The 25,854-nt window shown below is 66.3% G+C and overlaps 3 protein-coding genes across 3 annotated transcripts; all 3 read right to left on the reverse strand.

Annotated features, from left to right (window-relative positions):
• Positions 1-2,305: 2,305 nt before the first annotated feature.
• On the reverse strand, positions 2,306-13,721 carry TNK1 (tyrosine kinase non receptor 1). Its single transcript, XM_054005712.1, has 14 exons — positions 13,625-13,721; positions 11,243-11,512; positions 10,028-10,101; positions 9,672-9,860; positions 8,888-9,040; positions 8,179-8,447; positions 7,506-7,632; positions 7,051-7,197; positions 6,219-6,313; positions 5,746-5,946; positions 4,964-5,040; positions 4,397-4,749; positions 4,007-4,102; positions 2,306-3,232 (listed from the first exon to the last, which is right to left on the reverse strand). The coding sequence occupies exons 1-14, from the start codon at positions 13,707-13,709 to the stop codon at positions 3,110-3,112; spliced, it is 2,259 nt and encodes a 752-aa protein (XP_053861687.1). The 5' UTR covers positions 13,710-13,721; the 3' UTR covers positions 2,306-3,109.
• A 3,641-nt stretch (positions 13,722-17,362) lies between these two features.
• On the reverse strand, positions 17,363-20,045 carry TMEM95 (transmembrane protein 95). The gene is made up of 7 exons (XM_054005579.1): positions 19,621-20,045; positions 19,238-19,294; positions 19,020-19,100; positions 18,747-18,767; positions 18,117-18,197; positions 17,792-17,879; positions 17,363-17,390 (listed from the first exon to the last, which is right to left on the reverse strand). Exons 1-7 carry the CDS (start codon positions 19,907-19,909, stop codon positions 17,363-17,365), a joined length of 645 nt encoding a protein of 214 aa, XP_053861554.1. The 5' UTR covers positions 19,910-20,045.
• A 690-nt stretch (positions 20,046-20,735) lies between these two features.
• Positions 20,736-24,896, reverse strand: KCTD11 (potassium channel tetramerization domain containing 11). The gene is made up of 3 exons (XM_054005504.1): positions 24,794-24,896; positions 23,229-24,289; positions 20,736-21,716 (listed from the first exon to the last, which is right to left on the reverse strand). The coding sequence occupies exon 2, from the start codon at positions 24,279-24,281 to the stop codon at positions 23,313-23,315; it is 969 nt and encodes a 322-aa protein (XP_053861479.1). The 5' UTR covers positions 24,282-24,289; positions 24,794-24,896; the 3' UTR covers positions 20,736-21,716; positions 23,229-23,312.
• Between the last annotated feature and the right edge of the window lie 958 nt (positions 24,897-25,854).

Below are 25,854 nucleotides of genomic sequence, written 5' to 3' on the forward strand. Positions count from 1 at the left end.
GTGTATTTATCACTTATAACAAAGTCTCTTGCGCTAAACCTTAAAGGGGGCTTTGTGGGGGGAGCAACATGGTGCTTTTTAATGGGGTTCCCCCCCTGGTTCCTCTGAATTCCTGATGCTGAGGGAGGGGCATCAAGCCACAGTGGAGGAATGGTAGGGTTGGCTTGACCCACGGAGGAGCTGTGGCCAGCGTGAAGTCATGCCAACCCGGTGGAATCATGTGGGACAAGAGGGAGGCGAGCCAACCCAAGATGGTGGCCGTTGGCCATGATGGATGGAAGCCAACCCAAGATGGAGGAGCTTTGGCTAAGATAGTCATACCAACCGTGGAGGCACGTTCACCAAGGTGGAGTCAAGCCAACCCCAGATGGAGACATATTGGCCAACGCGAGAGAAGACAACCTTGGCCAACTCTACTGTATCTTTCTTTCGTGGAGGGGGGCAGAAAGTGGAGTGAAGGTGAGAGGAAGGGGCAACTCCCCGTCAGTCACAGTAAAATTGTCCCCCCTCCCACGGCTATATAAGCATATGCACGAGAAAGGATTTTGGGAGGGGTTAAAAATGTAAGTGTGGAGCAAAAAATTCCTTTGCAGATTGCAAGAGGCCAAAGGGGGAGGAAGGGAGAAGGGACCGGGTTAACTCGATGCTCCAGCTAGGGCCAAAAATAAAAAGCTAATTCCAGCCGCCCAAGGCCACGGCCCGCAACCAACGCTCGACTGCCTGCCAAGAAAGATGGGGGCCTGGATTCTGACCCGGACCAGCCACGAGAAAGGAGGATTCAGCTAAACAAAACTGCATGGGCTGCAAAAACTAGTGAGACAGCAAAGGCCAGCAAGGAGGGGAAACAACAGCGTCGCATCCCTGAAGCCGTTATGTTTTGGGAAAGCTGAGGGAGGCCGGTTTGGACTGGTACAAAAAGCACAGGGGACAGAGGTCCCTAAACAAACTCCCCCCCCCAAAAGCCCCAGAACCTAAAACCCTCCTAAGAGCTGAAGCAAATCGGAGATCAACAGCGGATCCTAAATGGCCTCTGCACAGGACAGAACTCTTGTCCACCCGTGCCCCTCTTCTTCTTACGTTACATCCGGGCTTGGCCAGCCTTGGGTCGTGCGTGTGTGAGTATGAAAGTGGGTTAGGGCTCGGGGCACTAATGCTTTCTCCCTCCCTCGGAGTGATGTGGGAGCGTTCCCAGCACTCACCGCTGTGATTTTATTAATAAAGCTTTAAAACTTTATAGACTCATAGACTTTAAAGTCAGAAGGGACCAGTATGATCATCCAGTCTGACCTCCTGCACAACCCCTCTGCCAATCTGCCCGACCCAAATCTGGCAATCAGCTAAACCCTGAACATGTGGGCAAGACTCACCAGCCAGCACCCAGGAAAGAATTCTCTGTAGTAACTCAGATCCCACCCCATCTAACATCCCATCACAGACCACTGGGCAGATTTACCGCTAACAATCAAAGATCAATTAATTGCCAAAATTAGGCTATCCCATCATACCATCCTCTCCATAAACTTATCAAGCTCAGTCTTGAAGCCAGATGTGTCTTTTGTCCCCACTGCTCCCCTTGGGAGGCTGTTCCAGAACTTCACTCCTCTGATGGTCAGAAACCTTCATCTCATTTCAAGTCTAAACTTCCTGATGGCCAGTTTATATCCAGTTTATATAGACCCTTGGGGTGCTCCTTCATCTCCTCCCCTAACAATCCTGTGGCCTCAGCCTGATCACCTGACGCCTCAGACAAATCACACCCCACAAGCAGGAGATGAGGGGAATGGACCTCATGTCTCGAGGGATGGTTGTGCTGAGCGTTCCTGCAAACCCAATAAAATGCTAAGACTCCGGCTATCCTTGGGTCCTCTGTCCTGGCTCCTCATCCTGCTCTGCAGCTATCGTCCTCTCTGCCCCACGTGGGGGTGGGGATAGCTCAGTGGTTTGAGCACTGGCCTGCTAAACCCAGGGTTGTGAGTTCAATTCTTCAGGGGGCCATTTAGAATTGGTCCTGCTTTGAGCAGGGGGTTGGACTAGATACCCCCTGAGATCCCTTCCAACCCTGATCTTCTATATCCTTCCCCGCACCCCTCATTCTCCCCTGAAATCCAGTTCCCTCTTCCCCCCACAACTCCCTTTCCTCCCACCACCCCAGTACCCCCTCGTCTCCCACCCATCTTGTCCTGCCCCACTTCAGGGAGGGTGAAGGTCACATGGCCTATTCCAGGTGGGGGTGAAGAGGTCCTGGGGAGTCCCATTTGGGGAGGATGGGGAGGAGGCCCCAATCACGCCACCTGGGATGCTCATCTCTAGTTCATCTTTATTGCTTTGCACAATATATACAACACCCGTAACAACTGTACACTAGGTACACACAGGACCCGGCTCGCAGGCCCGCCCCGACCCCTTCATGTGCAAGTCACACACCACCTCACACACAGACAGCTTTGCACATTCATCACACCCAATCCACACACAAGCCTTGTGAAATATCCCGAGCCCTAGGAAGGGGGCGGACGCACCGCCACACGCAATGGATGCACAAGCCTCTCCCAAGCAGTGTGCAGACACACACCCCACACCCACAATTGTGCCTCCCCTCCAAAATGCACACACAATAGTGCAAGCTCCACAACCACACATGTGGGAACAGGCAAAAACAGTCGACGCGCACAATCACACATACACAACACACACACCCTCAGGCCCCTCCCTAAACGCACACACAACCCCAGCAAGCTACAGACACACAATCAAGGCACAACCAGCCGCAGGATGCCTGGGTTCTCTCCCCGGCTCTGGGAGGGGAGTGGGGGCTGGTGGGTTAGAGCAGGGGGGGGCTGGGAGCCAGGACTCCTGGGTTCTCTCCCCGGCTCTGGGAGGGGAGTGGGGGCTGGGTGGTTAGAGCAGGGGGGCTGGGAGCCAGGACTCCTGGGTTCTCTCCCCGGCTCTGGGAGGGGAGTGGGGGCTGGTGAGTAGAGCGGGGGGGCTGGGAGCCAGGACTCCTGGGTTCTCTCCCCGGCTCTGGGAGGCCGGAAGGTCGAGGCCAGGCCGAGGCGGGAAGCAGAGGCCATCACTGGGCCCTGCTGGGGTGGGCGGGACGTTGCCCCATTCAGGCCCGGAGGCCACGGCTCAGGACGTAGCGCGAGGCCATGGCCAGGTTCCAGCGATGCTTCTCCAGGATGCGCCGGCACTCGAGCCGGGAGTGTGGGCTGACGTGGAACAGCTGGTCAACCTGCCGGGAAAACGGGCATGTCAGGGGCCTGTCCCCTCTAGGGGGCGCCAGCTCCCACCTGGCCCCAGGGCGGGGACTGGCTGGCTCAGGGGGACGGGGAATGGGGCAGGGGCCTGTCCCCTCTAGGGGGCGCCAGCTCCCACCTGGCCCCAGGGCAGGGACTGGCTGGCTCAGGGGGACGGGGAATGGGGCAGGGGCCTGTCCCCTCTAGGGGGCGCCAGCTCCCACCTGGCCCCAGGGCAGGGACTGGCTGGCTCAGGGGGACGGGGAATGGGGCAGGGGCCTGTCCCCTCTAGGGGGCGCCGACTCCCACCTGGCCCCAGGGCAGGGACTGGCTGGCTCAGGGGGACGGGGAATGGGGCAGGGGCCTGTCCCCTCTAGGGGGCGCTGGCTGCCACCCAGCCCCAGGGTGGGCACTGGCTGGCTCAGGGGGGCGGGAATGGGGCAGGGGCCTGTCCCCTCTAGGGGGCGCCGGCTCCCACCCGGCCCCAGGTCAGGGACTGGCTGGCTCAGGGGGGCGGGAATGGGGCAGGGGCCTGTCCCCTCTAGGGGGCGCCAGCTCCCACCTGGCCCCAGGGCAGGGACTGGCTGGCTCAGGGGGGCGGGGAATGGGGCAGGGGCCTGTCCCCTCTAGGGGGCGCCAGCTCCCACCTGGCCCCAGGGCAGGGACTGGCTGGCTCAGGGGGGCAGGGAATGGGGCAGGGGCCTGTCCCCTCTGGGGGGCGCTGGCTCCCACCCGGCCCCAGGGTAGGGAGGGGGGGTCCTGACTGCCACCTTTAGCGTCTCGATGGCTCTCTGGGTGTCCCAGCCGTTCAGCCTCAGCGCCTCGCGACACTCCTCCACCGTCACCCCGTGGACCTTCTCCTCCACCTGCGGCGGGACAAGCAGACGAGAGGCTGAGACCCTGCTGGGGAGGGACACCAGCCCCCCAGCCTCCGCCCCGCAGCCCCCCATTATGCCTGGGAGAGGGATGGTGTGTCAGGACTCCTGGGTTCTCTCCCTGGCTCTGGGAGGGGAGTGGGGGCTGGTGGGTTAGAGCAGGGGGGGCTGGGAGCCAGGACTCCTGGGTTCTCTCCCCGGCTCTGGGAGGGGAGTGGGGGCTGGGTGGTTAGAGCAGTGGGGGCTGGGAGCCAGGACTCCTGGGTTCTTTCCTCACTCACTCACCTCTTTGATTTTCCACTCCATGTCACTGTTGCTGTTCTGCCCCCCACATGGGGGCCCCATGACCCCCTCTGCAGCCCTGTGGGCCCCCCCAGAGGCCCTGGTGCCCCCTGCCTCCCTCCTGTCCCTGGCCCCAGGTTGCTGGAGTGGAGCATCAATCCTGCGGGGTAGGCAGGGCCGAGGGGCAGGCCGTGACTTTGGGGGCGTCTCCAGGGGCCGTAGCCCCATTTCCCCTGGCGAGCGAGACGGTGGGTGGCCGACGTGACGAGGCAGGAACGCGAGATCGTCACCCGGACGCCTGGGTTTCGCCCGAAGGACGCTGAAATCCGACACTGAGTCCAGACTCTTAGAGAGACCTAGGAAGGGGGAAAGGGAAACTGAGTCACAGTTGGACTCCTGGGTTCTCTCCCTGGCTCTGGGAGGGCAGTGGGGGCTGGTGGGTTAGAGCGGGGAGGGTTGGGAGCCCGGACTCCTGGGTTCTCTCCCCATTCCCTTCCAGCCCATATGGTAGCAGCAGAGCCGTGCCCCCCCGGCCCCCCAGCGCCCCCGCCGGGCTGGCTGGATACTCACGCGTCAGCCGGAGAAGCTGCTGGCTCCCTGGCTTGATCCCGCCTGGCTCTTTTGGGTCCCGGGGCTTCCCCTGCGGCCTGGGAGGGGGGCAGACGGGGGCGGGGGAGAGAGGGAGGGTTAGTTGTGTGGGTCCTTGGCAGTAATTCCTAGATCCCATCTGGAGGGGGGACACTTTGGGGTCCCTGCCCCAGGTCACAGCCCACCCCACACTTAGGGGTTGTCATGGAAACCCCTGGGGGGAGATGGGAGAGCTGGGATGGAGGCAAGGGAGAGGCCTGGTAGAGCACCGCCTCCTTTAGAGCAAGCCACCCCCCCTCCCTTCCCCACCTGCTTGGCCACACCCCTCCTCAACAGCCATGCCCCCCCTCAGAGACACGCCCCCTTTCTTCCATAACCACGCCCCTTCCCATCCATCACGCCCCCTCAGCCCACACCACCACCCAGCCCTCCCTAAGAGACACGCTCCTTCGCCGTAGCCACTCCCCCTTTCCATCAGCCACACCCCTCCCCAGGCCACGCACCTCCCCCACAGCTACGTCCCCTCCCCCCAGCCACGCCCCTTCCCCTCAGCAACGTGCCACGCCCCCTCCCTCAGCCACGCGCCCTCCCACATAGCCACGCCCTTCCCCGTCAGGAACGTGACACACCCCTCCATCAGCCATGCCCCTTTACCAGCCACTCCCCCTCCCTTAGCCACGCCCCCTCCCATATAGCCACGCCCCTTCTCCTCAGCAATGTGCCTCTCCCCCTGCCCTCAGCCACGCCCCCTCCCCCCCACTCACTCCTCGATGCGGTCAGGGGCTCCCCAGCTGCGGCTGGGGTCCAGGTCACCATGCCCCACGTGCTGGAAGCTGTTGCGGACGGGGAGGCTGATCCGGGGCACCCCAGCAGTGGGCGATTCCTCCGGGCTCACCACCGACGCCGGGAAGATCCCGACCCGCAGAGTCCGCCTGTTCTGGCCCCGCCAGGTCGAGGACTCGGGGCTGCAGGGGGCAAGAAGTGGTGTGAACCCAGGAGTCCTGGCTCCCAGCCCCCCTGCTCTATAACCCATCAGCCCCCACTCCCCTCCCAGAGCCAGGGAGAGAACCCAGGAGTCCTGACTCCCAGCCCCCCCTGCTCTAACCACCAGCCCCCACTCCCCTCCCAGAGCCGGCGAGAGAACCCAGGAGTCCTGGCTCCGAGCTCCCCTGCTCTAACCCACCAGCCCCCGCTCCCCTCCCAGAGCCGGGGAGAGAACCCAGGCGCCCGGGCTCACCTGCCCTCAATCACCGTGATGAGATCGTTGGTTTCCAGTCTCAGCCACCCCGGTTCATTCAAGTCCTGAGTGGCTCGCACCTCCCGGGGACGGAGCTGAGAACAGTAGGGAAAGGGTTATTCCCATTCGTAGGTCTGGGGGGGGGGGGGGGGGGGGGTGTCTCCCGGCCCTTCCAGCCCCAGCCTCTCCCAGCAGGGGGCACCGTGGGAAGCAGAGCAGGGGGCTGGCTGTGGGGCAGGGGACCCCAGCAGGGGGCGCTGTGGGGAGAAGGCAGGGAGGCTGGCTGTGGGGTAGGGGATCACAGCAGGGGGCGCTGTGGGGAGAAGGCAGGGAGGCTGGCTGTGGGGTAGGGGATCACAGCAGGGGGCGCTGTGGGGAGCACAGCAGGGACCTGGCTGTGGGGCGGGGGATCCTGGCAGGGGGCGCCATGGGGAGCAGAGCAGGGGGCAGGGGACCCCAGCAGTGGGTGCTGTGGGGGGCAGGGCAGGGAGGCTGGCTGTGGGGCAGGGGACCCCAGCAGGGGGCACTGTGGGGAGCAGAGTGGGGGGCTGGCTGTGGGGTGGGGGGATCACAGCATGGGGCACTGTGGGGCAGGGCAGGGGACCCCAGCAGTGGGCGCCATGGGGAGCGGGGCATGGGGGCTGGCTGTGGGGCAGGGGATCCCAGCAGGGGCACCGTGGGAGGCAGGGCAGGGGGCTGGCTGTGGGGAGCAGAGCAGTAGGGCTGGCTGGCCGTCGGGTAGGGCAGGGGACCCCAGCAGGGGGGCTGTGGGGAGCAGAGCAGGGGGCCGGCCATGGGGCAGGGGACTCCAGCAGCCCCCAGGGTCTCTTACCTCGTGCAGCAGGCCGACAATGTCCCGGAAGTGGGGTCTCTCCTCGGGGTTGGGGGCCCAGCAGCGCCGCTGCAGCCCATAAAGGCCGCGGGGACAGTCCTCGGGGCGCTCCAGCCGCGCCCCCTCCCGCTCCACCGACAGCATGATCTGGGGGGTGCAAACCAGAGAGTGAACTTCCAGCTCCTCGGCGCCCCCTGCGGGAGGGTTAAAGCATCGCAGACCCCCGGACTGCATTACCGACCACAACCACTAGATGGAGATCAAAGTCCTTCCCATAGTACAGGGGGATGGGTTCGGGCGGGGGGGGGGGGGGGGGAGGGGGCTGGGAGCCAGGACCTCCTGGGTTCTCCCGCCCCCCTGGCTCTGGGACGGGAATGGGGGCTGGTGGGTTAGAGCAGGGGGGGCTGGGAGCCAGGACTCCCGGGTTCTCCTCCAACCCCTGCCTTAGGGCTCACCTGGCGTCCCGAGCGCCCCATCCAGGGCTCCTCGCCGTAGGAGAACATCTCCCAGAGGGTGACCCCGAACATCCACACATCGGACGCGTGGGAGAAGACGCCGGAGCGCAGACTCTCGGGGGCGCACCTGGGATGCAGGAGAAGACACGTCAGAGAGAGAGAGAAACCTGCAGGACAGCGCCCCCTAGTGCCAGCCCTAGTGCCAGCCCTAGTGCCAGCCCTAGTGCCAGCCCTGCCTGCCGGGGGAGAGCGCCCCCTGCTGAGCCCCCCCGCCCCGCTCCCTGTCCCACAGCGCCCCCTAGCGCCGCCCTGAGGCCAGCCCCGCCTGCTAGGGGAGAGCGCCCCCTGCTGAGCCCCCCCGCCCCGCTCCCTGCCCCACAGCGCCCCCTAGCACCGCCCTGGGGCCAGCCCCGCCTGCCAGGGGAGAGCGCCCCCCGCTGAGCCCCCGCCCCGCTCCCTGCCCCACAGCGCTCCCTAGCGCCGCCCTGGGACCAGCCCTGCCTGCCAGGGGAGAGCGCCCCCTGCTGAGCCCCCTGCCCTGCTCCCTGTCCCACAGCGCCCCCTAGCGCCGCCCTGGGGCCAGGCCAGCCTGCTAGGGGAGAGCGGCCCCTGCTGAGCCCCCCGCCCTGCTCCCTGCCCCACAGTGCCCCCTAGCGCCCCCTGGGGGTCTCACCAGGCAAAGGGGATTTTGCGGTGGGCGGACATGATGTACCGGTCCCCCTTGCTCGAGAGCACCCGCATGAGGCCAAAGTCGCCGATCTTGGCGTGCTCCTCGGAGGCCAGCAGGACGTTGCGGGCGGCCAGGTCACGGTGGATAAAGAGTTTGGACTCCAGGTAAGCCATGCCCTGGGCCACCTGCATGGCGTAGAGCCAGAGCCGGTGCAGGGGGAAGGGCAGGCGCAGCTGGTCGTACAGGGAGCCCAGCGGGGCCAGCTCCGTCACCTGCCCAGAGCGTACTGGTGACGAGCCGGGAGAGAACCCAGGAGTCCTGGCTCCCATCCCCCCCTGCTCTAACCCACCAGCCCCCACGCCCCTCCCCGAGCCGGGGAGAGAACCCAGGAGTCCTGGCTCCCATCCCCCCCTGCTCTAACCCACCAGCCCCCACTTTCCTCCCAGAGCCGGGGAGAGAACCCAGGAGTCCTGGCTACCAGCCCCCCCTGCTCTAACCCACCAGCCCCCACCCCCCTCCCAGAGCTGGGGAGAGAACCCAGGAGTCCTGGCTCCCAGCCCCCCCTGCTCTAACCCATCAGCCCCCACTCCCCTCCCAGAGCCAGGGAGAGAACCCAGGAGTCCTGGCTCCCAGCCCCGCCTGCTCTAACCCACCAGCCCCCACTCCACTCCCGGAGTCGGCGAGGGAACCCAGGCGTCCGGGCCCTGCTCACCATCTTGAGGGGCTGGCTGAGGACAACCCCGTGGAGCCGCAGGAGGTGGGGATGGTCCAGGGTGCTCATGGTGTTCACCTCATTGAGGAAATCAACCAGCGCGAGGGGGTCGGTGCTGACGTCGGAGCGGAGGGATTTCACCGCCACGGAGAGCTGGGCGGGGGGGCAGGGCGGGGGTCAGTTCCTGGGGGGGGTGGAGGATCTGTGGGGGTGGGGGGCCGGAGGGGAGGACAAATGGAGAGGTGGAGGGGGGAGAAGAAAGGGAAGCAGCAGCCAGAAGAGAAGGAAGAGGGGGCAACAGGTGGGTCCAGCCCCACACCCTCTCCCCCCACCCCTCCAGCCCCACATCCCTCCGTCCTCCCTTCCCCCTTCCATCCATCCGTCCTTCTCCGCGCTCCTTCCATCTGTCTCCCCTTTCCAACTCCCCTCTCTGCCTTGCCTGCCACCCCGTCTTCGGGCCCCCGGAGCACAGGCGGGGGTCAATTCGGGCCCTGGGAGATGCACCGGGCCCCTGGCTAACAGGGCGAGGCCCTGGCATTGCTGGGGGCGGGGGGGACAAGACACGGCCAGACGTCGCCCTGGGGACCTTCCCGCCCCGAAGCCACCTGGGAAATCCCAAGGTTCAAATGATCACATGATCACCAGCGCCAATCTCATGATTTTCAGATCTCGGCTCTGGGTCTGTCCCCCCCACTCCGCAGTGTGAGATTCCCAGGCCATTCCTGGGAGACGCCGGACCCCGCCCGCAGCCCCCCACCGCCCGCGAGGCCCCCAGACAACTCACGGTGCCCCCGCCGGGCGGGGTCCACTCCCCCCGGTGCACCACCCCGAAGCAGCCGTCGCCCAGCCGCTCCCGCAGGCGCAGGTCCCATTCACTGATTAGGCATTTCAGGGGGGTGTCCGAGTCTGGGCGAGGAGGTGGGGGGCGGGAGGGCCCCTCCCCTGGCTCCTGGGTCCTCGGGCCACCGATCATCTGACAGAGAGAGAGAGAGACGTGTACACTGCCTAATTGCCAGCGAACCCAGGAGTCCTGGCTCCCAGCCCTCCACCCCACGCACCCCTGGCTTGCACGAGGGGGCCTGTTTTCTGCCCCCGAACACCAGGGTTCCTGTGGCAATAGGGGAGGGGGCGAATCCAAACCTTATAAACCCAGGACTTGGGGCGCGGCCACTGCTGCTTCCTGCGCTTGATGGCGTCTTCCAGCCGCCGCTGACCTGAATTGGGTGGGCTGGCGGTTAGAAAGGGGGAACTCTGCCGGTGCCCCTTGCTCCCCACCCCCAGCCCTGCCCCCCAAGCTCTGCCGGTGCCCCTCGCTCCCGACCCCCAGCCCTGCCAGCCCAGCCCTGCCCCCCCCAGCTCTGCCGGTGCCCCTCACTCCCCACCCCCAGCCCCTGCCCCACCCCCAGCTCTGCCTGTGCCCCTCGCTCCCCACCCCCAGCCCTGCCCCCCCAGCTCTGCCGGTGCCCCTCACTCCCCACCCCCAGCCCTGCCCCTCCCCCCCAGCTCTGCCGGTGCCCCTCACTCCCCGCCCCCAGCCCCTGCCAGCCCGGCCCTGCCCCCCAAGCTCTGCCGGTGCCCCTCGCTCCCGACCCCCAGCCCTGCCAGCCCAGCCCTGCCCCCCCCAGCTCTGCCGGTGCCCCTCACTCCCCACCCCCAGCCCCTGCCCCACCCCCAGCTCTGCCTGTGCCCCTCGCTCCCCACCCCCAGCCCTGCCCCCCCAGCTCTGCCGGTGCCCCTCACTCCCCACCCCCAGCCCCTGCCCCACCCCCAGCTCTGCCAGTGCCCCTCGCTCCCCACCCCCAGCCCTGCCCCTCCCCCCCAGCTCTGCCGGTGCCCCTCGCTCCCGACCCGCAGCCCCTGCCCCACCCCCAGCTCTGCCGGTGCCCCTCACTCCCCACCCCCAGCCCCTGCCAGCCCAGCCCTGCCCCCCCAGCTCTGCCGGTGTCCCTCACTCCCCACCCCCAGCCCCTGCCCCACCCCCAGCCCTGCCGGTGCCCCTCACTCCCGACCCGCAGCCCCTGCCAGCCCAGCTCTGCCCCCCCCCCAGCTCTGCCGGTGCCCCTCACTCCCGACCCGCAGCCCCTGCCAGCCCAGCCCTGCCCCCCCCAGCTCTGCCGGTGCCCCTCACTCCCGACCCGCAGCCCCTGCTAGCCCTGCCCTGCCCCCCCCCAGCTCTGCCGGTGCCCCTCACTCCCAACCCGCAGCCCCTGCTAGCCCGGCCCTGCCCCCCCCCAGCTCTGCCGGTGCCCCTCACTCCCGACCCGTAGCCCCCTGCCAGCCCGGCCCTGCCCCCCACAGCTCTGCCGGTGCCCCTCACTCCCGCCCCGCAGCCCCCGCTAGCCCCCCTACACCCACCGGGGCGCCCCATGCCGATGTGGTCGAGGTCGGCGGGTTTGACGTAGTCGAAGTGGCCCAGGCGGGTGACGTGTAACTCGTCCCGGATCTTGTGGTAAAACTGTTCCAGCTGGATGTCGGTGAGCAGCGCCAGAAGCCAGTCGGTGCCGTCGTCCGGCGCCATCGGGGTGGGGGGGCCCGGCCGGGTGAGCCCCGGGGCTGCCCCACGGAGACGCGGAACCGAGATCGGGGCGCCGGGCGATCCAGAGACAGGCCCCGCCCGGTTACAACCTAAAGAGAGGAAAGACCCTCGTTGCTAAGATAGGGAAACTGAGGCACAGAACAGCTCCCTCGGTGACCGGCTCTCTGGGTGGGTTATGCTCTGTCAGCACCCAGGAGCTGTTTTCCGCCCTCTCTCAGGGCAGCTTCACTGGCTGGTCTTGTCTTCGCCACTCCCACTGCCCCCCTGCGGGACTCTCTGCCGCTACGCCAACCCGCCCGAGCCCCAGGGGGACACACAGCGCCCGCCCCAGACCACACACACAGCCCTCAGCCTGGGGCGGCTAGTGGATTAGAGCGGGCGGGGCCGGGAGCCAGGACTCCTGGGTTCTCTCCCTGGTTCTGGGAGGGGAGTGGGGGCTGGTGGTTAGAGCAGGGGGGGCTGGGAGCCAGGACTCCTGGGTACTCTCCCTGGTTCTGGGAGGGGAGTGGGGGCTGGTGGATTAGAGCGGGCGGGGCTGGGAGCCAGGACTCCTGGGTTCTCTCCCTGGCTCTGGGAGGGGAGTGGGGGCTGGTGGATTAGAGCGGGTGGGGCCGGGAGCCAGGACTCCTGGGTTCTCTCCCTGGCTGTGGGGAGAGAAGCGGCTCAGGACATGTGTAAACCCGCTCTGATCCCCAACCTCTCCCTGCCCCCCAGCATCCCACTCCCTGGGCGGGGTGGTGGGGTGACACCATCACCCCAGGAGTTGAAACGCTTCGACACAGAGTAGCCTGTGACCTGGCCCCGGGACTCCTCCCTAAAGCCAACGGGGTGGGGCTGCGGAGAAGAGGAGTGGGGGTTGGGAGGGGAATCGGATGAATTTGGGGGGGTTGGGTTTGGGGGGAAGGTTCAGGAGAATTGGGGTGAGTTTGGCAAAAGATTTGGGGATCGTGTGAGGCTGGGGGGGGGGAGATGTGGAGGGGGCCAGGGGTTGAGTTGGGGGAAGGTTCGGGGGATCCCTCCATTCCCTGCCTCCCATTTGTGGGGCTATTAACCCTTTCCTGGCTTCATGGGCCGATTGCTTCCCTCTCCACCCCCCCCCCCCGCCCCCGTGCTTCCCCAACTGATGACAGCCCAGGGCAGAGTTCAGGCGGCGGGACAAATATTGACACAAGCAGGTGCCAGACATAGGGACCCACCCTGTTGGGGCTCCACCCCCCTAATATAGGTCCTCTGGGGGGTGCCGGCACCCCTCCGGCCCCAGGGCAGGGACTGGCTGGCTCAGGGGGGCGGGGAATGGGGCCCGGGGCCTGTCCCCTCTAGGGGGTGCTGGCTCCCCTCCGGCCCCAGGGCAGGGACTGGCTGGCTCAGGGGGGTGAGGAATGGGGCAGGGGCCTGTCCCCTCTAGGGGGTGTCGGCTCCCGCCCGGCCCCAGGGCGGGGACTGGCTGGCTCAGGGGGGTGAGGAATGGGGCAGGGGCCTGTCCCCTCTAGGGGGCGCCGGCTCCCCTCCAGCCCCAGGGCAGGGACTGGCTGGCTCAGGGGGGTGAGGAATGGGGCAGGGGCCTGTCCCCTCTAGGGGGCGCCGGCTCCCCTCCAGCCCCAGGGCAGGGACTGGCTGGCTCAGGGGGGCAGGGAATGGGGTAGGGGCCTGTCCCCTCTAGGGGGCGCCATATCGGTTTCTGGGACCCCAGGAGTAAATCGTGGGGCTTGCTGGGCTGGGGGACATGTTCACTGCCAGAGGGCTAGAGGGAAGGGCGGGGAGGGAAAAGAGGAAGGGGACGGAAGACCCAAGGAAGGAAGGGAACATTGAATGGGGTGAACGAAGGAAGGGAAGAGTAAGGGAACGGGCTCAAGAGAGAAGGAATGGGGAAACGAGGAGATAAAGGTGTAGAGAAAGAAAGAAAGAAAGAAAGAATGTGAAAAAAAACGAAAAAAGCGATGAGTGAAGAAAAAGGAAGGAAGGAAGGAAGGAAGGGGGGCGAGTGCAAAGGGGGAAGAAGGGACCGGGAAGAGAAGAAGAAAGCCGGAAGGAGGCGAGGAAGGAGGGAAAGGAGCAGGGGCTGGGGAAAGGGAATTGAAAAGGGAGGAAGTAAGAAGTGGGAGGGGGGGGAGAACAAGGGGGGAGGGAAGGAACAGGACCCGCAGGAGGGAGGCGGAGAAAAAGAGGGGGGGCTTCTGTTCCCCCCTCCAGCCGGGGCTTACCTGGGATGGGGGAAGAGGGTCCCTCTCGGTCGCTCTCTCCTCCGCATCCCGTTTCGGGCTCAGGCCCCGGTAGACTCCGCCCCATCCCACGTCTGCCACCAATGGCGGCCCAGCTCCCGGCCGCTCCCTCCTCCCTCCCCCCCTCCCGCACACACCTGGGCGGGTCCCACTGAGCCCCAGGGGACACCTGATACCTGGCCAGGCAGCTGCCGCCCCTCTGGGTGTCACGTGGGGCACACCAGGCATGGGACACCTTGGGGGGGGAGGGGGACATGTGCCGGGCGGGCTCCTGCACCCTTGTGCAATGTGCCATGGGGTGTGTGTGTGGGGAGGGATAACATGGGCCGGCGGCGATGAGTCACACGCTCCCGACACACGGTGCCGTTCTGACACGCCAGGCCACGGGCATCCCCACAGCCTTGCACACCTACTAGCCTGCTCCCATACGCTCGCACGCCCGCCACCCTGTTCCCATACGCTCGCACGCCCACCACCCTGCCCCCATACCCTCGCACGCCCACCACCCTGCCCCCATACCCTCGCACGCCCGCCACCCTGTTCCCATACCCTCGCACGCCCGCCACCCTGCCCCCATACCCTCGCACGCCCGCCACCCTGTTCCCATACCCTCGCACGCCCGGCACCCTGCTCCCATACCCTTGCACACCCACTACCCTGCCCCCACACCTTTGTACGCCCACCTAGGCTGACCAGACAGCAAGTGTGAAAAATCGGGACGGGGGTGGGGGGTAATAGACTCCTATATACGACAAAGCCCCAAAAATCGGGACTGTCCCTATAAAATCGGGACATCTGGTCACCCTATGGCCACCACCTGCCCCCATACCCTCGCACGCCCACCACCCTGCCCCCATACCCTCGCACGCCTGCCACCCTGCCCCCATACCCTCACACGCCTGCCACCCTGCCCCCATACCCTCGCACGCCCGCCACCCTGCTCCCATACCCTCGCAAGCCCACCACCCTGCCCCCATACCCTCGCACGCCCACCACCCCGCCCCCATACCCTCGCACGCCCACCACCCTGCCCCCATACCCTTGCACGCCCGCCACCCTGCCCCCATACCCTCGCACGCCCGCCACCCTGCTCCCATACCCTCGCACGCCCACGACAAAGCCCCAAAAATCGGGACTGTCCCTATAAAATCGGGACATCTGGTCACCCTATGGCCACCACCTGCCCCCATACCCTCGCACGCCCACCACCCTGCCCCCATACCCTCGCACGCCTGCCACCCTGCCCCCATACCCTCGCACGCCCACCACCGTGGCCACATACACTCGCACGCCCGCCACCCTGCCCCCATACCCTCACACGCCCGCCACCCTGCCCCCATACCCTCGCACGCCCGCCACCCTGCTCCCATACCCTTGCACGCCCACCACCCTGCCCCCATACCCTCGCACGCCTGCCACCCCGCCCCCATACCCTCGCACGCCCACCACCCTGCCCCCATACCCTCGCACGCCCGCCACCCTGCCCCCATACCCTCGCACGCCCGCCACCCTGCCCCCATACCCTCGCACGCCCACCACCCTGCTCCCATACCCTCGCACACCCACCACCCTGCCCCCATACCCTCGCACGCCCACCACCCTGCTCCCACACCCTCGCACGCCTGCCACCCTGCCCCCATACCCTCGCACGCCTGCCACCCTGCCCCCATACCCTCGCACGCCCCCAACCCTGCTCCCATACCCTCGCACGCCCACCACCCTGCCCCCATACCCTCACACGCCCACCACCCTGCCCCCATACCCTCGCACGCCCACCACCCTGCTCCCACACCCTCGCACGCCTGCCACCCTGCCCCCATACCCTCGCACGCCTGCCACCCTGCCCGCATACCCTCGCACGCCCCCAACCCTGCTCCCATACCCTCGCACGCCCACCACCCTGCCCCCATACCCTCACACGCCCACCACCCTGCTCCCATACCCTCGCACGCCCACCACCCTGCCCCCATACCCTCGCACGCCCGCCACCCTGCTCCCACACCCTCGCACGCCCGCCACCCTGCTCCCATACCCTTGCACGCCCGCCACCCTGCTCCCATACCCTCGCACGCCCACCACCCTGCCCCCATACCCTTGCACGCCCACCACCCTGCTCCCACACCCTCGCACGCCCACCACCCTGCTCCCACACCCTCGCACGCCCACCACCCTGCTCCCACACCCTTGCACGCCCACCACCCTGCTCCCATACCCTCGCACGCCCACCACCCTGCCCCCATACCCTCGCACGCCCACCACCCTGCTCCCACACCCTCGCACGCCCGCCACCCTGCCCCCATACCCTCGCACGCCCCCCACCCTGCTCCCATACCCTCGCACGCCCACCACCCTGCCCCCATACCCTCACACGCCCACCACCCTGCTCCCATACCCTCGCACGCCCACCACCCTGCCCCCATACCCTCGCACGCCCACCACCCTGCTCCCACACCCTCGCACGCCCGCCACCCTGCCCCCATACCCTCGCACGCCCGCCACCCTGCCCCCATACCCTCGCACGCCCGCCACCCTGCCCCCATTCCCTCGTACGCCCGCCACCCTGCCCCCCATACCCTCGTACGCCCGCCACCCTGCTCCCATACCCTCGCACGCCTGCCACCCTGCCCCCATACCCTCGCACGCCCCCCACCCTGCTCCCACACCCTCGTACGCCCACCACCCTGCTCCCATACCCTCGCACGCCCGCCACCCTGCCCCCATACCCTCGCACGCCCGCCACCCTGTTCCCATACCCTCGCACGCCTGCCACCCTGCCCCCATACCCTCGCACGCCCGCCACCTGCCCCCATACGCTCGCACTCCCGCCACTCTGCCCCCATACCCTCGCACGCCCGCCACCTGCCCCCATACCCTCGCACGCCTGTCACCCTGCCCCCATACCCTCGCACGCCCACCACCTGCACCCTTACCCTCGCACGCCCGCCACCCTGCCCCCATACCCTCGCACGCCCCCCACCCTGCCCCCATACCCTCGCACGCCCACCACCCTGCCCCCATACCCTCGCACGCCTGCCACCCTGACCCCATACCCTCGCACGCCCACCACCCTGCTCCCATACCCTCGTACGCCCGCCACCCTGCCCCCATACCCTCGCACGCCTGCCACCCTGCCCCGCCACCCTCGCACTCCCGCCACTCTGCTCCCATACCCTCGCACACCCACTACACTGCCCCCCACACCGTCACACGCCCACCACCCTGCTCCCATATCCTTGCACACCTGCCACCCTGCCCCACCACCCTCACACGCCTGCCACCCAGCTCCCAAACCCTTGTATGCCCACCACCCTGCTCCCCCACCCTCACAATGCTGCCACCCTGCCACCCCACCCTTGCACGCCCGCCACCCTGCCCCCATACCCTCGCACGCCCGCCACCCTGCCCCCATACCCTCGCACGCCCACCACCCTGCCCCCATACCCTCGCACGCCCGCCACCCTGCCCCCATACCCTCGCACGCCCACCACCCTGCTCCCATACCCTCGCACACCCACCACCCTGCCCCCATACCCTTGCACGCCCGCCACCCTGCTCCCATACCCTCGCACGCCCGCCACCCTGCCCCCACACCCTTACATGGCCGACACCCTGCCCCCCACACCCGCATGTGCACCCCCAGAGATTGCTGCTGCCAGCACGAGGCCTGGAGGGGAAGCCCATTTATTGTGGATCCAGGTGGTGGGGGCGGGGGCGGGGGGGTCACTCGGGCAGCGGGTAGAACCGGAACCTGCCGAGAGAAAGTCCAGACGTCAGCCCCATGAGTCACCCCCCCACACCTCGGCTGGACCTCCTCCTCCCCCCCGCCAAAAGGGGGCGGGCCCCTCAGTGCCAACCCCCCCGCACCCTCAGTGTCCCCCACCTGCCCCCTGCCCTCCCCATGTCCTCCCCCTCAGATCCCACTATGCCCCATCCGCCTTCCCCCCCCCAAAAAAACACAGTCCAGCCCCCCCCCAGCTCAGGCCCACCCTCTCCCCTATCCCCAGCCCAGGCCCCGCCCCTTCCCCATCCCATCCCCTATCCCCAGCCCAGGCCCCGCCCCTTCCCCTATCCCCTCCCTTATCCCCAGCCCAGGCCCCGCCCCTTCCCCTATCCCCTCCCCTATCCCCAGCCCAGGCCTCCCTGGCTCACTGCAGGGCGCAGGTGATGACCCCCACGAGCAGGCTGGAGGCGGACAGGACGCTCAGCAGCAGCAGGGAGTCCCGGAGATCCCTGCGCCCTGGGGGTGGGGGGGCAAATAGAGGGGATGAATGGGGGGGAGGGGAAGAAAGGGGGCAGTCTGTGGGGAGGAAGGTGGGGGGGGCTCTGACGGGGAGTGACCCCAGGAATACCCCTTCCTCCCCCAACCGGGCAGCAAAGGGGGTCGTGTGGGGGGGGCAGGAGGCCAGTGCTGGAGGGCTGGGAGGGGGCAGAGGAGAGAGGCGGGCCCAGGCCCCCCCACCGGAGGGGGACTCACCGGGGTAACATTTTTTCAGGGCCCAGCAGGGCACCTTCCCCTTCTTGCAGCTGGAGCAGTTGATGGCCAAGGCCGAGGCCCCTGGAGAGGAAGAGGGGGCCAGCGTCAGCTGGGGGGGCCTGGGGTACCCCTCAGCTCCCCACCCCCACCCCAGGGTGCTGCGGAGGGGAGACCATTCACTCAGGGCTGGACAGACCCGGGAGGCCAGAGGTCGCAGGTGGCCAGGCTGAAAAGCAGCCACCTCTGTGGTGGGGCACTCTCTACTGACCCGCCCCCCGTGGTACAGCGCCCCCTAGCGCCCCCCTGGGGCCAGCCCCGCCTGCCAGGGGAGAGCGCCCCCTGCTGAGCCCCCCGCCCCGCTCCCTGCCCCACGGAGCCCCCTAGCGCCCCCCTGGGGCCAGCCCCGCCTGCCAGGGGAGAGCGCCCCCTGCTGAGCCCCCACTCCAAATCTGCCCTCCAAGCACCAACCCTGCGCTGCCCAGCATGGGATTAGGGAGGGTCTGGCTGGGCCGTGTCCGGCAGGCTGAGACAGTGGGTCCCCCAGAATAATTTGGGGGGACTCTGGTCCCCCAAGACTACAGTGTTGGGGTCACCCCTCCCAGCACCCGTCTCCAAAGGGCTGGTACTTACGGCAAGCTGGCGGGCACAGAACTGTGGAGGGCAGAGAGAGAGAGAGACAGTGAGGGGGGGGTCTGCCCCCCTGCACCCCACATCCCACCCCAGCTCATGGAGCAGAGGCAGCTCTCAGCTACAGACACACCCCAAAACCAGCTGTGGGGGACAATAAGGGAATGGGGCAGACACACCAAGAAAGGCCCTGAGGACTAGGGGGGGCAGTGCCTTTACCTTAAGTGGGGCCCTGGGGACCCCACCCCTCCCCTCCCCACAGCCCCCCCCCCGTACCCTCCTTGCTGTACTCCAGTAGCTTCACTTCCCGCAGCCAGTCCCAGAACTTGGGCAGATCCGAGAGGGTCCGGTTGATCTCTGGGGGGACAGCGACGGTGCACATTTGATGCCATCCTGCCCCCCACCCCGGGCTCCCTCTGTTGGGGCAGAGAATGGCCCCCTTCAGTCTATTCGCCCCCCCCTCCGGGGGGCGGTTGTAGGGGAGGGGGTATTACCAATGAGACGCAAGACTCGGTGAGTTTTCTCAGTCACCGCATCCATGGCTTGCTCATCTGGAGGAGGAAGAGGAAGGGTTGCGGGAGGGGGTACAGGGTGGGGGCTGCTGGAGTTAATCTACGGCGCACGCAGGGGTTCCGGCTCCCGAGGGGGCAGTCTGGTACTCTGGGTTCAATCTTGCATCCAGGACAACCGGCTCAGGTGAGCAGGAAACATCGGTTATCAGTAGGGACCAGAGTTAACAGCCCGATTTGAGTCAAGACAGGGCAGGCCATGCCCCCTGCACACCGTGAAGGTTATGAGAAGAACCCAGGCATCCTGGCTCCCAGACCCCCCCCCCGCACTCTCCTCCCAGACCCGGGGCTAGAGGACGGGACCCTACCCAGGGCAAACCCCTTGAAGGACTCCGGGCTCCAGGGGCGGCTGGGGCAGCCCGGGCGGGCGTGAACCTGGCGGTAGCGGGCACAGAGCCGGGCGAAACGGGCTGGGATGTCCCGGTGCCCCGCCCGGCACTGAACACAGCCCTGGGCCGGTGGGGCCAGGAGAGCGAGGGCCAGCAGCAGGGGGGCAGCCAGCGGGGGGGGCCAGGGGAACAGAGCCAAGTGGGCACCCCAGGGGGCAGCCGCTGCCAGGGCCTGCTGGGAGGCACTGGTTCCCCATCCTGGCCCCATAGAGGGGGGAAGTGGGGCCAGGCCCAGGAGGAGATGGGGGTCAGATTTCTCTAGGGCCAGGAGCAGGAGTGCGCCGGGGGGCGCCCTTGGGGGCAGCAGAGGCGGGAGCCACCCAGTGTGTGGGGGTGGCCAGCAAGCCAGGTGGGCGTGGCCTTTGGAACGCGCTGTAGCCATTTGTTTGTCCCCAGCGTTCTGAACGCCCCGCCCCAACGCGCGCGGCTCTTAAAGGGGCGACGCTCGGGCAGAGGGAGGGAGGGAGGGGGCGTGGCCTTCGGAACGGTCCGTCGCCGGACGTTCTAAACGCTCCGCCCCGCCTGCCTGCCACGAGGGCTACCTTAAAGGGGTAGCCGGCGGGAGAGGGAGGGGAGGGCGCGCACCCCTGTGGGTCCCCCCCCCCCCCACGCCTCTCGGGCGCCCACCAGCGTCCAAACGTTGCCCTTGGCAACAGCCCCCCCCCCATGATTCACCGTTCTGCTCTTAAAGGGCCACTCACCCAGAGGCTTTAAGGCGGGGCTTCACCTGAGGGGGAAGGGCTTCTCCTCCTCCCAAGCAAGCCACGAATCTACCCCCCCTCGCCGCATTGAAATGAGGGAGGGAAGAAAGGAATAAAAGAGCCCCCCAGTGTGATATCTTACAAGCCCCCCCTTCCACAGATCACCCTGCTCCCCCATAGGTGTGTAGCTTGCGGGGGGGAAGGGGGTAGTGTGATATGTGCACAGAGATCCCCACCTGTGGCAAAGGATTAGTGTGGGGGGGGCAACCCCCCCCATGCATGCAACTACTGCAGAACCTTCTAGCCCTGGGCTGAGGGGGCAAGACACACACACCAGAAAAAAGCCAACTCCCACACCACCGCCTTCAGGACATTGCTTTGTTCCACGCAACTTTGCACGGATAGAGGTTACAGACACGTGTGCAAAGGGGCCCGGCCCCCACGTTAGCGGGCACTCAGCAGCCCCAAGCCCTTTGGCCCCACACCGCTAGATGTGGGTGCAAAGCCACTCGTTCAAACGGACGGAGGCCCCATGGGCACAGACCCACTCAGTGGGGGTCTGCAAATGCACCAGGGAGCCAGGTCCGTGCAAATACACGAGGGGCAGATGACTCGTGCCAAGATCTCCCGCTCGCACGAGGGCCCTTCCTGGGTCCCCACTTGCAATTCCCCAAGCTCCTAGGCCTTGCCCCCGGCCGGGGAAAGTCCCACCCTCTTACAGAGACAGCCATAGCCAAGTCCCACACCGGACACAGGCGACTTGGCTTTGCCAGAGATGGGTGGGTTTTTTTGTGGGGGGAGGGGGGCCCAGCGGCGGCCTACCCCTTCCCTCTCCACGCTACCCAACAGATCTCTGAAACGCTAAAAGGTGCAATCCTGGCTCCCAGCCCCCCCTCCTCTAACCCCCTAACCCCCACTCCCCTTGCAGAGCCAGGGAGAGAACCCAGGAGTCCGGCTCCCAGCTGCCCCCATACATGCAGGGGGGGGGGGGAGGTAGGGCCATGGGGGTGGGGAATGAAACATACAATAGCAACATAACCTTAAAGTGCAGATACAGGCATTAATCAATAAGTCACCCCAAAAGGTCACCACCCTCCCCTCCTTGCCCCCCACAAGCAGCAGCTCAAGCTCTGGGCGGGGCAGCTGGAAGTCCCTTGTGACCCACCCCCCGCCGGTCGGGGGGCTGGTTCCGATCCCAGGGTCTTCATTTCCCAGCTGTGGGGGAAGTGGGTCAGGACCCCGGCTGGGCTCCGCTCCCCAAAACCCAGGGCAGCAACGGAGACGCAGGACCCATTGGGAGGCAGAGAATCGGTTCTGGAAAGGAGCCGGAAGGGAGAGAGCGAGAGGAATTGGTGAGGATTAAAACACAGTTGTCCTGCCCCCCCACCCCTCCCAGAGCCAGGGAGAGAACCCAGGAGTCCTGGCTCCCAGCCCCCCCTGCTCTAACCCACTGGCCCCCACTCCCCATAACAAAGCAGGGCATTATAATACCAGGCACCAGGGTACAAAGCCAGCTTTGTTGTCCAGGCCTGTCCGAAGCGAGAGACGGATTCAGCCCTATTTCCCTCCCCCCAGGCGTTGGGGGGACTCCCCCCAGCACCCCATATCTGTGAGGCAGGATCCATTCACCTCCTGGAGAAAGTCAGTCCCCCTCCCAAACATACACAGCCTGCCCATGAAAGTCAGGAGACCCTACCAAAATAAAGGGTACCCTTGCCAGCACCCCCAAAATAGACAATGATCCATTCTATATAAGCAGAGCCCTCCCCCATACTCACCCTCTCATAATAAATCCAGGGACCTCCCCAGAAATATCCAGGGGGACCCCGATGCTCAGAGGTAAATGAAGGAAAGCCACGCCACCTCCCCCCCCCCCAAAAAAAAAAAAAAAAAAAAAAAAAAAATCACACTTTGCCCCACCCACCAAAACCCAGGATTTGGGGTGTGGTTATGAGTTATCCAATGCCAAATACCCCCAATGGCCATTCAGGGAGTTGCAGGGCTTCTTGCCACAATGCCTCCCCACAAACACACTATAGACTTGCAAGTATCCCACTGCTAACACCAAGATATAGGGGAGAAACTATCCCCCCCCCCCCCCACCACTTCCTGCCTGGGATCCAGCCACTGCTCCCACCTCCCTGCCTCCCCCTCCCCCCAATTCCAGGACCCACCCTCCTTGCCCCCCCAATCCCATCTACCCCCATCACCTTCCTACCACCAGAAGTGATTTTCTTGCCCCCCAACAACCTCCACTAATGGACCTCTCCACCCCCTCTTAGCCTATCTGCCTCGCCCCAGCAGTCACCCTCCCTGTTCCCCACCTCACCAACCCCACTATCCTCTTGCTGCCACCAACGTCACCAGTCAGGATCCTATTTCATACCCCAACACCCACCAGGAAGTCCATCCCCAGCTCTCACCTACTCCTTTTCTCCCTTCCCCCACCACCTATCTACTCCCACCCCCCTTCCTACCACCAATCCACCCTCACCTCACCTGCCACTTCATCCAGGGACAGCACCCATCACCAGCCAGCCCCCCCACTCCCCATCCCATCTACCACCATGACAGATGGTTTCATCTAGAGCCCCACCACCCCCTTCCTACCACCAGTCGTCATTTCAGGATCCATCCAGACTTAGCAACCTTCCCCATCCCATCGCCCCCCGCACCATCCATGCACCAATCCACACACCCCCTTGCCGGCATGCCCCATTACAGCGCAAGGAGACCAATGGCTCCCCAACCACCATTCCCATCTACCTCTATCCCCTTACTGCCACCAACCACCATCTCTTGAGATCTCCAATCCCGGTCACTTACCAGCGTTCACCACTGTGGTCAGGTGAGAGCAGCCCCCCCCCCGTCCCTTGTACCCCAGCTGGTTCTTCTGCCCCCTCCATGTGGTCAGTGGCGGACAAAGCGCAGCGAACGCGAGTTGAGGATGTCCTCCGGGTCAGGGAAGACCGAATCCACCCGGAAGCCTTGGTCCAGGGCTGTCTTCAGCACCTCCTCCAGGAACTCCGCCGCCGTGAGGACCTCCCGCCCATCCGGTGACGCCATCTGGAGAGGGCGCACTTTCTGCTTGGCGTACTCCACCTCAGGCAGCTCCAGGGGCCGCGGGGCCCACTCCAGACGCAGGTGGTGCCGGCTCCGGGCTTCCCCCTCCTCCGTAGAGACGGATGGGTGAGCAGATCCCTCCTCTCGGGCGGCAACAGACTCCCCATCCCCGGCCATGCCCAGCCGGTGGTTGGATTCAGCATTGGCAAGATCGCTCAGCTGGCGACCAGCTCCCCCGGCGTCTCCAGCTCGGCCCAGCCGGCCGCCCAGCAGCTCCAAGAATTGCCCGTCGGTGCAGAAGATGTTGGCGGTGAAGACGCGGAGCGGGCAGGTGCTGAGGCCGTAATTCTGCGGCCCGCACCGGACAGTGAAGTGCAGCAGCCGCTCCTGGCAGTCGACGTCGGCGTGGAGCACGGCGTTGGCCCGGCGCTGCCGGCGCTCGGCCACCAGCCGGGCCAGCTCGGCCAGCAGGGGCCGGATCTGGTAGAAGTCCGCCTCAGCCCGCAGCAGGGCCAGCTCCGAGTAGCCCTCGGGCAGGTCCAGGCGGCCCAGCCGCAGGAAGTTGAGGATGTGCCGGAAGGCTTTGCCGTCGCGGTCGATGAAGTAGTGGCCCCGCCGGTCGGTGTGGGCCGGCCGGGGGCCCCGGAACATGGCCCCCAACATGGAGTCGGGGAAGCGGGTCAAGGTCTCCAGCGTGGTGCTGTAAAATTTGCCGCCGACGTTCAGGGTGATGGGGCCCACAGGCAGCCTGGGGGCACCCGGGGGGTCACCCCCCTCAGTCGGCACCTGCCTCCTCTCCTCCTCTTCCTCCCCCATCCCAGCACCTGGAAGGGTTTGATAGACAGCGTGAGGGCTGCGGAGTCCTCCCCCCACCCCGGCCAACGGCGGGAGGTGGGGTTCTCTCTCCCGGACGCCAGGGTTCTGTCTGCCTGCTCCTGGGGTTCCTATCCTGCTCTTGCTCCCGGACGCCTGGGTTCTCCCCTCCCTCCCTCTGTCCAGGCTGCTGAGGTGGGGGGGTCCTTTCGCTCTCTCCCGGACGCCTGGGTTCTCCGCTCCCTCCCTCCCTCTGTCCAGGCACTGGGGTAGGTGGGGAGGCGGGGGGTCCTTTCACTCTCTCCCGGACGCCTGGGTTCTCTGCTTCTCTCCCGGACGCCTGGGTTCTCCGCTCCCTCCCTCCCACTGTCCAGACTACGGGGCGAGGGCGATTCCTCCTTTCTCTCTCCCTCGGACTCCTGGGTTCTCTCCGTCGCTCCCAGACAGATACCCGGGTCCTCTCTCCTCCCCTCCCCTCCCGCTCGGAAGCCTGGGTTCTTTCCCTGTCCGGGTACCTGGGCGGGGGCTGGGGGTCGTCTCTCACCACCGGTCTCCGCCTCTGCCAGGAAGTGCAGCCACCGGCAGGCTGAGCGGAGCCCGGCCCCTTTATAGGGAGGGAGCAGCTGTTGGGGGGCGGGGCCAATCTCTGAGCCCCGCCCGGTTCGCGAGTTCGGTCCCCGTCCCCACTGCGGCGACCGCCGGCTCCCCGCGTCCTGCAGTCTCTGTTCCCTTCCCCTTCGGGCACCTCTGTCCCGCCCCTTCCCCCTCTCCTCCCTCCTTCCCCCTCTGCTGCTCCATTCCCCCCTTCCCCCTCTCCTCCCTCCTTCCCCCTCTGCTGCTCCATTCCCCCCTTCCCCCTCTCCTCCCTCCTTCCCCCTCTGCTGCTCCATTCCCCCTTCCCCCTCTCCTCCCTCCTTCCCCCTCTGCTGCTCCATTCCCCCCTTCCCCCTCTGCTCCCTCCTTCCGCCTCCGCTTCTTCCTCCCCCCTCTCCTCCTCTCTCCTTCCCCCTCTCCTCCCTCCACTCCCTTCTTCCTCCCTCCTTCCCCCTCTGCTGCTCCATTCCCCCTTCCCCCTCGGGCACCCCTCTCCTCCCTTCTTCTCCCCTCTTTCCCACTCCGCTTCCTCCTTCCCCCTCCGGTTCTCCATTTCCTCCTTCCCCCTCCACTTCTTCCTCCCCTCCTTCCCCTCTGCTCCCTCCTTCCCCCTCCGCTTCTTCCTTCCCCCTCTGCTTCCTCCTTCCCTCCTTCCCCTCTGCTCCCTCCTTCCCCCTCTGCTTCTTCATTCCCTCCTTCCCCCTCTGCTTCTTCATTCCCCCCTTCCCCCTCTCCTCCCTCCTTCCCCCTCTGCTGCTCCATTCCCGCCTTCCCCTCTCCTCCCTCCTTCCCCCTCTGCTGCTCCATTCCCGCCTTCCCCCCTCCTCCCTCCTTCCCCCTCTGCTTCTTCATTCCCTCCTTCCCCCTCTGCTTCTTCATTCCCCCCTTCCCCCTCTCCTCCCTCCTTCCCCCTCTGCTGCTCCATTCCCGCCTTCCCCCCTCCTCCCTCCTTCTCCCTCTGCTGCTCCATTCCCCCCTTCCC

Source organism: Malaclemys terrapin, chromosome 15, assembly GCF_027887155.1.
Source record: "Malaclemys terrapin pileata isolate rMalTer1 chromosome 15, rMalTer1.hap1, whole genome shotgun sequence".
Classification (NCBI taxonomy): Eukaryota; Metazoa; Chordata; order Testudines; family Emydidae; genus Malaclemys; species Malaclemys terrapin.